General features: G+C 33.7%; 1 protein-coding gene and 1 non-coding gene across 2 annotated transcripts in view; both read right to left on the reverse strand.

Moving 5' to 3' along the window:
• Nucleotides 1-230: 230 nt before the first annotated feature.
• Nucleotides 231-14,304, reverse strand: part of HAUS6 (HAUS augmin like complex subunit 6) — a 35,306-nt gene continuing 21,232 nt past the window's right edge. Inside the window, exons 12-17 of the mRNA XM_016136255.2 lie at nt 14,110-14,191; nt 9,274-9,340; nt 8,609-8,794; nt 6,533-6,668; nt 4,455-5,477; nt 231-3,199 (exon numbers count right to left, since the gene is read on the reverse strand). Of these exons, the coding sequence (XP_015991741.2) occupies nt 3,135-3,199; nt 4,455-5,477; nt 6,533-6,668; nt 8,609-8,794; nt 9,274-9,340; nt 14,110-14,191 (1,559 nt within the window). The 3' untranslated portion in view covers nt 231-3,134. The remainder of the gene's footprint in view (nt 3,200-4,454; nt 5,478-6,532; nt 6,669-8,608; nt 8,795-9,273; nt 9,341-14,109; nt 14,192-14,304) is intronic.
• On the reverse strand, nt 9,421-9,551 carry LOC118601145. The gene has a single exon (XR_004950232.1).

The following is a 14,304-nucleotide window of genomic DNA, read 5'->3' on the forward strand; positions in this document are numbered from 1 at the left end:
AAAGACTCCAGAAAAACACTCTGAAGTATAGATGCACTTTTTGAAATCACTTTAAAATACATTTAGTACATCTAGTAATTAAAATGGCAATAATAAAATACTCTTACCTGAATCACTGAACCTCACAAATTTCTGCTGATCAAATTACTGATACTTTAAATGTGACCATGATCATTTTATGATTTGCAGGGCATAGTTCTTTTTGATGTACAGGAAATTCCAGAGCCAAGTGGTATAATACTGAATGTTTATTCAAGACTAGAGTATGTAGAACATATTTACAAATAGTCCCAAAGAGGACTCACAAACAATAAATTTAGGATGTAAACTTGATATTCAAGCACATGAGGAAAAAACTGCAATTAATGTGAGAGAATTTTACTTTAGTAAATACTTTTCTTATTGAGGAAAATGTTCTTAAATATTTTATTTGCTTTAATATTCCCAGAGTAGGAAAAAACAAGGAATTCCTGTTTTTCCTATAGATAAAATTGACTTCATAGATCATGGTTAAGAAACACATGGAAAAGAATGGTTTCAAAACACTTATATATTTTTTTTTAGTTAAATTATTCCCAAATGTTTTTAACCTCAAATATCCTTTATTCCACTAGATAACATTTTTAATGTTAAGTAACATTACATGCTTGTCCTCTTTAAACATTTAAAATAATTAGGACATTTTGGCATTATCCAAAGTTTCAAGCTGACAGAGAAGCCAGTTTACACAACTTTATTTTACAAATAGTGAATAGGACAAGGTACATTCTGTGTAATCTATGAATATGAGAAAAAGTACGTTTACAACAATAAAGTACCCCTCTTTACCATTACTTTAATTCCATCACAGAAGATGCAAAGGAAATAATTCCAATACTTCAGTATTTTCGTTTGAGTATATGTGTGGATACACCCTCCCACAGACATCTACACAGGTGTGCGTATGTCTATGTATATAATTGGTATGGCTAGAGAGCACATACAAACATGGAAAAGAAAGTATGATAAAAGCAATTAAGTGAAAAATACTAAATGAATAAGTTAAGATAAACCATAGACTTCAGAGAAGGGATAGGCCCATGGAAAAGATAGATGAAGATTTCAAGGTGGAAGTGAAATTTGTTCTGAGCCTTCAAGGACAGCTATACTTGTGATAATCTGGAAGACGAAGGTAAAGTATTCCAGCTTCAAAACTGTGAATTAAGGTTTCTAGAGATCCACACTCATTAAAGCATTTCAGTAAAACTAAAAATCTCAAATTTCACCTCCTAAACCATTTTCATCATGACTTGGCCATCTTTAGACTTTCCCTCTCCAATACTGCCTACATAACAGATTTTTGATTTTAAGGGTCTGCTCTGATGTCACTTCTTTGTTTAAATCCCATTAATTACATTGCTAATTCCAGAAATAGAGTTCAAATATAAAGGTCCCCTACGTAGATTCCTCTATTACTCCTTCTACTATCTTACGGTTATAAGAATTAAAGGAAATTATATGTATTAAGTAGCTAGGTAGGAATGGCCCAGGCACTTTGTAAATAATGATGGCTCTACCTCCTCTCCAACATGTTAATTTTAGATTCGGTTTTCTTAAGGCAGACTAGTTTCCCAGTTGACCTGCAGAGTCCTTTATTCATTGTATTAATAAAGGAATACGGCACCTTAAGAGCTTTTCCTCTTTTCCACTGCTATTTTTTCTCAAACACACAACAAAAGTGGCCTTCAAACTGGGACCGAACAAACAACTTAGAGACAGCCCAAAATAAGTGAAGGAAGATCAACTATTAAGTTCATCCACTTCCAGAACTCTCCCCTTCCCTTTTCTCTCCTTGCCAATTTCTTGGCAAATGGAAAAGGTTTTAATGGTTAAAAGTTGAGGCTACAAAGGGGTACTGTAGGTGCTGTCACTCTTCCAGTGTGTGCTCATTCCTCTTGGTTCAGAGGGCCATGGCATGTACTCAATTTGATGCTGGAGATAAGCTCTTTTCTTGGCTGTGAGCCATGAGTGAGGCAGGATACTATACAAGAGGCCTAACATCTGACTCTCGGAGTTCAGAAGATTAAAAGGAGGCCAACCCTGCAGCCATATCCTATTGGCTTTTTAGTAACTTATATGGGGTCCTGAAGTTTATTACTGAAGGAAAATAGGATCAAATCCTAGCTTCACCATGACTTAGCTGTGTGTCAGCTGAACAAGTTACTTAACCCCAAAATTCAGTTTCCTCAAGTTATTTTGAGGCTATTCTGTAGGCAGCAGGGAACTAATGGTTTACGAGGAAAGTAACATAATCAAAATTAGTTCCTCTAGCCTAAAACACTACCCTTCCCACCAAAAAAACAAGACATAAATTTTAATTTATATTTTTTGTTAAAATATAAAACTAGAGTTAAATTAAATTCTCCAAGTCTAAATTAGACTAAATATAAATCTGCTATACAACCCACTAAATGGATTTATAGTTCGATAGTGTTCCTTAAAAGTGTATAGTCATCTCCTACTCTATCTCTTTCCTTTACTCTAAATTCCTTCTGCCCCAGTCTTCACCTACTATCACATGTATTTTATTCGATCAAACATTTTTCAGGATCAACCTACTTGAGTAATCATTAAGCCCATTTAGAGCTTTCCCAAACTTAAACTTAGTAATTTTGACTACACACCTCAAGGCACTATTTTTTTCACTTTTTTTGGTTAGTATCAGAATGTTCCATTAAGAAACAATAAGTTGTATATTTCCCTAAAATGAAAGATCAGTGTATTCAATGGCTATTATGTTAACCACTTAATCAAAGTACATCAAAAACTGCTCATCCTTATATTAACTGAAATTAAAACTAATAAATTAAACTACTTTGCCATTTACTTAATGCTTACAAGAGTCAAGAAATCAAATGGCTTCATGTAACCTGACGTTTACTTTCCAAATACTTCACATTTCAGCCCAATACAATAATACAAAGGGAAAATACAAACGTAATCTTCTTACCTAAAAACATTAGAGGAGGCTAAAAGGCACTGTTTAAGTCTTTTTAGACCTTGAAAAAGAATTACACTTCCAACGTGTATTTAAATTATAAATCAGTTTTTAAATCAGCTTGCTTCAATTGAAGACATCAGTTGAATTAACATGGCTACTGTTTCATCAAGTCGAACGGAGATTCTTTTGTATCAAGGCTCTTATTTAAGATTCCTTCTTCTGCAAAATTGATTTGAAAAAGGAGAAAACGGTAAGCAAAAAAAAAAAAAAAATAGGACAGATTCTTAGTAGCAAATTTCAGTCTTCTTAAATAAAAAATTCACATACAAATACTTAACTATGACATAATTACCATTATTCTCACTGAGGTATTCATTCACCAGATACTCTCCGGAAAATATCAATACATCCCCCCCCCTTAGAATACTTTTCAATATACCAGTATTTAATTATCATGGGCAAATCAAAGTGATATGTAATGAATATCACCAGATCTATATGTGTTCTAACATGCTTTAAACTCTTTACAAAGAATATTTTCAAAATACACAAGAGAATTATCAACCCAATGTATCCATCATCCAACTTTAATAATTCAATAATTATTTCCTATTAACAGCTAATGGGTTAAACTGTGTCCCCCATAAAGGTATACTGAAGTTTTAACCCCAGGACCTCAGAGTGTGGCTTCATTGGAAATAGGGTCATTGTAGATATAATTAGTTGAGGTCATTCTGGAGTACGGTGAGCCCTTCACCTACACGACTGGCATCCTAGTAAGAAGGTGCATAGACACTGAAGGGGAGAACACCATGCCAAACAGAGGCAGAGAATCAAGTTACGCTGCCACAGGCCAAAGAACACCCAGGGCTACCAGAAGCCAGAAGAGGCAAGAAGGATTTTCCTCTGGTGGCTTCAGAAGGAACACAGTTCTGCCAACACCTTGATGCTGGTTTCTAGCCTCCAGTACTTACTGCCTCCAGAGACAATAAATTTCTATTGTTTTAAGCCTCCCAGTTGCAGATACTTTGTTTCCACAGCCCTAGAAAACTAATACACTCCCCTAACTTGTTTTGTCACCCCACCCCCAACAAATTTATTTGAAAGCAAATCACAGATATTACAAAAATGATTTTAACATAGTGTTTCTCAACTTTTTTAGAACCATCTTTCACTAGCCAAGAAGATTCTGTCAAGATTTCAGTAGCTTGTATTACAAAAGCAACAGATTTCGGGGTTTTGTTGTTGTTTTCCAGTCCTGTCCCATACCAGTTGTAAACTATCTACACATCACTAGAGATTCTGAAAGTAACCATAAAAGTGATAGGTTCCTTCATCTCATCCTAGTTGAAAGAATAAGGAGAATGTTTTGTCACATTAACAAAGATCATGTAGCATTAACTGCACATTATTTTTATGTAAAGTTGAAAGAAAACTTCAACCAGTCAACATGTAGAGATCTATTTTATCTTACCCTTTAAATTAGGTAGTTCTCCATGACTACATGATATTGGAATCCTCGGTCTTTGTTCCACTGGAGAAAACTTAATTAGTGGTGAAAGAGATGTGCGTAAAGATGATTTTGTATAGTCAATGTGCAAATCGTGAGTATCCAAAAAGTTACACATATTATCTGCTTGCATGTTTGAGGGAGTAGGGCTCAATTCTGGTTTGTGTCCTTCAGGTGTTTCAGAATGAGAGAGGTTAATTTCTTCCATTTTCTTAGACAGAGATTTTTTCAGAGCCTCATATCTACTGGAAATAGACTGTAAATTTAAATCTGATTTTGGAGTCATCCGTCTTTCTCTCACAACATCTTCTGGAAAAATGCCACTGTGCATAGGACTATTTGGTTCCAGTTTAAAATTGGCTTCTGTACTGCTGGAGCTATTAAGACTTAAGTGTCCAACTTCTTCTGGAAGAGTTTCATGTAATATGCCAAAATCAGTACCCTTAAAACTATTAGAACTAATTCCACTTGATATCTGAAAAGAATTCCATAACATACTTTTATGCATGGAAGGTTCTTTGTAAGGAGATGGCGAGTAATCCAATATTTTAATATATTCATCTTCACTGCTACCTATCACATCTCTCTTATTGCTCACAGCAGGGGAGAGTGTTTCTGTTTGGGTAGTTTCTAGGAGCTTGTTCTGTAAAGCAGTACACTCCAAATCTTGCTTGCAAATTATCTTATTTAACAAATTTGACTGACTTTGTGTCATTGGTTTACCGATGAGACTGGTTACCACAGGTTTCTGAGGCGAACACTTGAGGCAATCTGAAACAATTTTCTCTTCAGGCAAATGAGAATGGCTATAATCAGATTCAGTGGTTGCTGAGAAAAAACTGGCCATGCTAAATTCTTTCTGATTATGCAACACAGGTAAGGATTCTGGCAATATTTTTCTATGTTCAATATCCATTTGAACTGGTTCTGTACTTCTGTTATCTTCCATTTCAACAGCTTTTCTCCATGAGCTCCTAATATCACTTACTAATTAAATGAAGGGGGGGGGGACACAATTTACTAAATATTTGCAAACACAGCATGCAATTAAACATTTCATTTCTAGTGCTCAAGATAAAGCTACTATGTTCCATAGATATGCTAGTTGGATGATAAGGCTTTCACAATATACCAAAGCCCAACAACATCAAACAACTCCATCTCCACACAAATAACAAAAGCTGTTCTGAAATGTGCATATATTTTCAGCATATACAAATTGCATGTATTAAAAAGATATTTTCGGGCCAAGGTTCAGATAGTAGTTTAGGCTTTGCAGGCCATCCAGTCTATGGTAACTACTCAACTTAGCCATTACAGCATGAAAGCCGCCATAAACATGTTGACAAATGAGCAAGGTTGTGTTCAATACATATTTGTTTACAAAAACACACAGGGTAGGCCAAATTTGGTCCGTAGGCTAAAGTTTGCCAACCACTGTCAGGCTGTGGTGGATTCTATTTGAAGTGAATCAATTTAACTTTAAATATGTCATTTTTAGCAGCATAATGGAAATTATATTTAATCACTCAACCATGATTATGTGCCTACATAAGGACAACAATATCAAAACTTTGCCACAAAAATTATAGGTTATAAGAAAAAAGTTCTGGACGTTTTGGCTAGCTTTAGGAAGGGTAGAAAAGATCTCTATATGCAGTTTTTGGCTGATGCTGCTTTGTTGACTAAGAGAACACAGCCTCTATACTCTATAAATGTGATCACAGATCGGATGTGGAGGCAGACGATTTTTTGCAAATGATCAACTATTTTCCAGGAAAGAGTCAAGTTACGCAACAAAAACAAAACTGTCCAGTACCAGTGCAAAATAATACTGCTGAAGAGGACTGCTATACAAGTGAGAGTGCCCACATTTAATAATTCAACAAAAGTCCCTTACATCAAAACAAGGAGCCACTGCCACTAAACTTTAAGATATAAAAGAATTTTAAAGTGAGCTTTCAGAAGATCTGTCAGACCACAGTTCTAATAGAAGTAATGTCTAAGAAAAAAAAAAGTGACAGAAAGCAATATAAACTTACTCAAGTTTTCTGGAGTTCGAGGAATTTGGTTCCTTGTTAAGAACGGGTTAGAAACTAAAGAGTCAATCAGTTCCTCTAGTTTTACTTCTTTTCCCATAGAGGGCTGTGGTGAATCAGATAAAACTGTCCTCACAACCTAAAACAGAAAAGAAAAAATAAAGTGAAAATTACCCCCAAATTAAGCTCATTGGCAGAATGCAAGAAAAGTCCTGATAATAACAGAAAGCATTTCAGTCAGCAACCCTTCCCATAATAGATGACACAAAAATAAGCTCAGACAACCCCTAAAGACTGTCTAGGCACAGTTCTTAAAAGCCAAATAGAAATCAATGCAAAAATGTTTCCTCACTTACCTTATATGGATATCCCATAATAAAGGAGAGAAAAGATAAGGATCTTTAAACTTGGGAAGATTTAGAGATAGTTTTGACTACACAGTGACCTATACTACTATCTGCCACATCTTTGAGCTTGACAACTCTGTATCTGCTAAAATGACTAGTTTTAAAGCAAGCAGATTCTTAATTATAATACATGTGCACAGTAACCCTTCTATTAGTAAACAATACATTCTGACAAAATACTTCTTTGCCAAAAATCTCATTATCAGATATAAATTAGTGAACAAGGCATAGATACATTCTGAAATTAGAGAAAACAAAGCGAACGATATGAAAATAGCACTCTATATTAACTAAACGTGAATAAAATCATAAAAAACTAAAAACATGCAAATTAATCTCTGTCCCCTGAAATCTCTAAAATAAACCTCTTTCTTACAATCATAATCAAATCAACCCTCGCTTACACTCTTCCATGAAAACAGAGGGCTTCTTAGAATTTAAACACTAAATGTTCTTTGTCACAAACACTATTAAAGATTAATTTCACTTTATTTTCAGAGCTTTATGATTTTGAGGCCTCTTCTCTTCTATTTCATCCTATTCCACTGCTACTAAAAATTCTTTTAACCAAAAAATGTTCCTTTCCTTCAGTATCAGAAAAGAAAAACCAACTGACCATCTTTTCTTTACTGTAATCAACTAACAAAGAGAAACAATAGAATACTTAGAGACCATGAAACTTGCCCAACCTCCTGTTACAAACAAGAAAAATGACTGATATCCAGCTCTCTTATTTGGACACTATTCATTACTTTAATCAAAATTGAAATAGAATTAAGATAGAGAAGGGAACTCCCAATACCTGAATCCCTAAACCAAATTTTTCTTTCAGTCTCTCAGCTAATTTATTCTCTGGCTGCTTATCCAAATTCAAACAATGCTAAGGGATGTTATAGGAAACTGTAATAAAAGTAACATTAAAAAATGGCTTGTAGACCACCTAGGAAGATCAGCTGCTATAGGCGTAAAAAATAAAAAAATAAGGGATTGTAAGCTGACATGGTCCTTGCAATCTGTGAGGTCAACCAAGGGTTGCTTTACCTAAAAAAAAAAAAAAAAAGAATGTCTTGGGCATTTAATTTGTGTAAACTGAGTTCAGTATTACTACTAAGCAATAGTACTATCATGTGGTCACTTGCCAATAAAAAGTAGAGCAGCATGAAGGAACAAAGATGGTTAGGAAAACGAAGATCAAGAACAACAATGCAATTAATCAGTTTTTTAAAAATTTAGAAAGCAGGACAAAAATCTTTGTTCAGTAATAATGTAATACTGAAGTCTTTTTTTTAATAATCAAAAAAAAAAAAGAGGAAGCTCAGGTAAGCAACAGATAACATTCACAGTATTTAACAGAGTATAATCATTGAGTATATTCACCCAACAACTAATGTAATAGTTAATCTCAAAAATATCATACATGTATTATTTTTATACTTCTGGATATTTATAGGATGGGACATGAGTTCTAAACCATGGATGTACTCTTAAAGTTTACATGAAATCTATTTCTACATTTGAGGACCAATTTTGCTTTAACTATTTTTATTATCTATGACCTCCTTTCTCAAATTATCCCCAATAAATCAATAATTAACTGTACTTCACTTATAATCACAACACTATAGAAGAAATAACAGGTAATTCGGTATACTTGTTACAATCCTTTTCTAACCTCTTCTGCCAAATGATCTTGCTCTTTTTGGAAAGTATCACTTTTTTTAACTGGCAGAGGCTCTCCAAATGCACTACTCTCTACATTCTTTGCAGTATTTGATGATGGGAGGTCTTCCACTTCAAATTCTGGTATCTTCTTAGAAATTGTTTCATTATCCTCTCTAGGTGTTCTCATCTTCGTGTCCTGAAGAAGATAGAAATATACTGTTAAAACCTTAATAGGACATGGTTCCATAGTGTAGCAGTTAGCACATCTGCTTTACACGTAGAAAGTCCTGGGTTTGTGCCCCAATGGAGCTTCGGTCCATGGTCTATGGCCATGCCACCCTGAACAAATCCAATGTCTGATCTTGGAAGCTAAGCAGGGTCAGTCCTGGTTAGTACTTGAATGGGAGACCACCTAGGAAGAAAGGTACTGTAGGCATAAATAATAAATAAATAAAAATAAAATAAACCTTAATAATCATGCATCATCTTCATTAGAGGTTCTTTTCCAATATTCTCATTTAAAAGCAACAGTGAATGTATAAATAGAAATGGTACTAATGTGTAAATATTGGGACATGTGAAAATTACAATTTAATTGGGATATCAATAAAAATAATTAATATTTTATCATAAGTTACTATGGTCAGAATCATTAAAAATTGTTTTAAAATGTACCTTTTCAAATAGTGTAACACTTTTTCTATCTGATGATGAAACTGACTGCAACGGGAAAGAAGCAGAGCTAAAAAGAAAAAAGATAACAACCCAAGTTACAAGTAGAAAAGAATCCCATTCACCTGATGTATCTGATTATTCTAAAAACACTGTTTGCCCCGTATCTGTCCGTTACGATTTCTCTCAATTCGTCCCGGTCATCAAAAGGCAGTTTATTCTAGGGAGGTATGGTGACAATTAGAGCAGTACTTAAGCCCAATTTGTGTATCAGCCTCCCAAATTATGAGTATTTGCTTACCTGCTGTATATTTTAGGTTGAGAGCATTGTTTTACAAGGGTTAAAAGATGTGATGAACACTCAAGAACTTGAGTACAGGATAAGAACAAATTCAATTAATTAGAATCACATTATTAAGTGTCTTCTGGCTTTAGATCATAGTTCATTGTAGCAGGGGCTTTCTTTTAAGATTCTTTAGCTATTTCATGTCCAAAATCATATCTTATGCTAAATTTTACTCTATAGCAAATAATTACATTTACAACAAAGTCACAAAGTTATTCAATTTCAGTATGCTGCATTCTACACATAGTATTCTTTAATCTTAGATCATCTTGTCCCTTCGAATAAACATAATATATGCATATTTTCATTATAATTACAAAATAAGTTATTAAATTTCTAAAGCCTTCAAAGCAATGATAACTTTAACCATTTATCTTTATCAAATTTAATCATGGACTGGGTCTATTCATAGCCAAAAGTTTGTCTATTCTAGGTAATAAAAAAGGCAGGATAACCAGAGACCACTTTCAACATCAACCATGACAGGGCTTTGCTTTCTTTTCATAGCCAGAAATATAAAATTAACAGCTTTTAGATAGTTTATAAAATAGCAAATATGCTTTTTCAAAGTTTCTCAAATATGCCTTTTTTAGAATCATCATCTACCTTCCAAACAATGCAAAAGCACTAAAATTGCTCAAGCTTCAGCTTCACCTCAACAGGACATAATCTATACATCAAAGGCAAAAGATGAACTATCTCTTGCAATTTTATCCTAGTTTTTCCAAAAACTTAACATTAAAATGATCAAAAGCCCTTTGAAGCAGGGCCAGCAACCCATGAACCAAGGCCATTAAGATGCCATCATGAGGTGGTGAGCCCTTTGAAGACAAAGACTATGTCTTTCTAAAGGCTATTCCCAGGGGCTAACAGTACCTGGTACTTGATAATGCAACACATATCTGCAACTGATTGACAGACTGACTTGATGGATGAATGTCACTTGAGGATAAGGTTCTTACAGATGCCACCAGATTTTTCTACTTTATCCTTCAGAGCCTCAAAATAGAGAAAAATGGAAATATATTCTATACTTTCTCTCTCATTTTTGAACTGGCAACATGCAGTCAGCACTTCTAATATCTCAATCCAAAACAACTTTAAGGCAGCCCTGGCTCAGTCCTTACTCTCAATCTACTTGCCAAAACTGAGGACCATGAAATTCTGGCACTGTACGAGAGCAAAAGAAAGGGTGCTGATCCCATTGCGGGACTTTCCCCCAAGGAAAGAGCACTTCCAAAAGAAAAAAAGAACGTGATCTTTTTTGTAGTAGTAAAAATTTGAGAAAAACTTAAGTCTGAAAATAAATGAAATGTTATAAAGCCATTACAAGTAATAATTGGTAATGTTAAATAAACATACAACACACTAAAAAAGCTGCATTTATACTATGCTAATATTTAGGAAATTTTGTATTTTATAATACAAGACTATCTATATCCATGCTTTGATTAGAACTAAATTTATGATTGTAAAAAAATGCCTAAAAATGATCCTGAGGAAATAATCAGACAAGTGATTTATTAAAAATTTTAGCTAATAATTTTTCATTTTTATTTGATGGTATTGTTACAATATCTCTACAATTAACAGAAATAGTAAGTAGATTTATAAAAAGAGAAAGATATAATATTGGAATTCAATTTCTAAGACTAAGGATATCTTGTTGACAGGCATGCAAGATCATACTGCCCTAGCTCTGAAATGCAGTAAAGGAGAAATTATAGTGGTTAAAGGTCTAAAAATAATCGCGTCACCATCACTAGAAATATCATGGAACTCTCACTTCCAGAAAGCATTGCAAAGAAAAGTAGTGTCCACAGTATATAATAAAGGCATCATCAATCACTGAATTCTGGTTTTAAGCGTGGTGAAGCCTCCTCCATCAGCTCACCTGACCAAAACCAGACATGAGATTTACAGAAAAGACTACTTATATTTTAGTACCTGTGAATGAAAACTGCATGTGAAAAGACTAATAATACATTCTAAAAACTATATTCTTAACGTGTTTTTTAACTGAAGAGTTATATTGATTATATCCACAGATGAATTTCACAGTTAACTACATTAATACTAATATAAGATGATGCCAATAAAATTTTTAGTGTAATAATTTAGTATAACTACATGCAAAAAAGGCGTTATTTTCTTTATATACAATCCACCCACATTACATGTTACTAATGAAATATTTTATTACAAAATACCTTTTATAGTAAAGAATTCTGAACAAGTTTATTTCCACATCCCAGTAACTCAACTCTTCACCTCTCTTCTGTCATCAGGCAATAATAACCTTTCACATCCCATTTAGCACTTATCCTTCATCACCAAAAGCTTTCCCTTCCCCTACCTCCCTTGAATATCCTAACCTATAATTAAAGTATTAAAAGACAATTAAAAGATCCATGAGCTTGGAAAAGGACAAGAAGACAAATGTGGAGATCAAAATATATTTAATACGATTTCTTTTTCCCATATTAAGAGAAGTCATTTGAATTAAATTCTTATGGGCTGTGTCTGGCTCTTGTAGAATTCTGATAACATGTTTTAGTACAAAATTCTACTTCAAGAAAGAATCTTAAAGTTCAATAAAGTTCGTAAATAAAATCTGATTTTTGAACTAATCTACTAACTCCATCAATCTTTAGTCCAGTAAGAGACTTTTAATCAACATATTTAATTTGCTCTCTCACAAGAAGACAAACCAAAAACATAATTAAGATTGGGAGGCACCAACTATTCCCCGCTAGCATGCTTTAAGAACAATTGTGATAAGAAGGTAAAAGGCTAATAACTCTACTATTTCTCTTCAATATCAAGTCTTCCCAGATTTCATTATGTATTTAGGTACTCAGAAAACCAACATCACATCCAGATCTAAGAATAAAAATATAATTCTTCCACAACTCATCCTGATGTCCTCTAAACCAAAAAATTACTGCAGAGGAAACTACCAATAGCTCAATTCCACATACAGTAGTGCCCTACCCCCTCATCCATGGGAAATACATTCCAAGACCCCTAGTGGATACCGGAAATGACGGATAGTACCAAACCCTATATGTACCATGTTTTATATACAGGTATGTTATATACATACCTTTATATACATAAAGGAAACACTTCACAGCTTCTCTTTGACATATCCGAAATGTCAGCATCACTACTCTTGCATTTTGGAGCCATTAGTAAGTAAAATAAGGGTCACTTGAACACAGGTACTGTGATACCCCGACAGTTCATCTCATAACCAAAACTGCTACTAATGGCTAGGCAGTGTGGATACTCTGGAAGAAGGGATAATCCACATCCCAGGCAGGAGAGAGCCGGATGGCCCAAGATTTCATCCTGCTACTCAAAACAGCACACATTTAAAAACTTATTTCTGGAATTTTCCACTTAATATTTACAGAACATGGCTGACTGCAGGTAACTGAAACTGCTGATAAGCGGGTATTACTGTGTAAGTTTGACCCATGTGATGGTGTTTCAACTTATTCAGAGTATAAAAATTCATTTAAAATTTAGAATTTACTTTTAGAATTATCCTAAGTACTGTGTTTCCAAATCTGTGCCTCACTTACATGGGGAAATTGGACTAAAAAATACCTACTTGGGACAAAGGGTAACAGGAAAAAAAACAAAATAAAAAAATCTGTTTAGTATGTCTGTATTTAACTGCTACTTAATTTAAAAATATATATATTCCACAAGCTGATTACATATATTTAGTTTAGAGATTTTCCCTTATATAATCTGGCATCAGTTTCAGGGGCCAAAATGGGATAAAAGAGAAAACAGGCAATAAAGAAAATGAGAATGCTCCTGAAGGAAGTAACAATAAACTAAGTTCAGGTTTCTTAAATGTTAAGTTTTAGTATTTGATTAAATCAGAAGTCTTTTTTTTTTTTTAAGTATGGAACTCTTTTTATCAAATGGCTTATTTCACATATAATATTATAGCAAATATAATACAAATATACCAAAATATAATATAGATATTATATGTTGTTCAGGTTGACGTAGGAAAGGTTGGACTGCCCACGGGCTAAATTAGATTCATTCACAGAACCAGAGGGCACACTACAGAATACAGACTGAAGACTACCAGAGTAAATGATCTCAAAAGTCCCTGAACTCTTGGATTTAGTCAATAGCTACGACTGGTTTCAAAGAAGTTCACATACACAAAAAACAAAAATTCTCAAACTTGCGTCAGATAAATTCCATGTTTTTTTCTTCAAAAATTAGATGATCCCCATGAATCCCAACATTTAGATAATAGAAAAAAAGAGAAAATATATACCCATGCATCAGAAATGTTGAGTCTTTTCTGAAAATAGAGATTAGCAGTGGAAAAATACTATCTGGTTAAGAGAAGAAAATTATGGACTAGCCCATAGTAGAGGAGCTTAAAAACTAGCTAAAAATGAGAAAAAAATTAATAAAGAAGAAAATAATCAATGTGAAAATCAAATTTGTTTTACCTGTTGGCCAGATCACATACAGTTCCTAGTATATCAGTGGCTCTTCTGCAATCCTTTTCCTGGTTTTGTTGGTTAGGTGTATCTAAAGAAAGAAAAATTAATTACTCTTTAATTATGTTTTTACATTCTAATATTTGCACATCTCTTGAAACTCTACAACTTCTTAAGTGAAGAAAACAAAAAATTCAGAATAAG

Source organism: Rousettus aegyptiacus, unplaced genomic scaffold, assembly GCF_014176215.1.
Source record: "Rousettus aegyptiacus isolate mRouAeg1 unplaced genomic scaffold, mRouAeg1.p scaffold_m13_p_3, whole genome shotgun sequence".
NCBI lineage: Eukaryota > Metazoa > Chordata > Mammalia > Chiroptera > Pteropodidae > Rousettus > Rousettus aegyptiacus.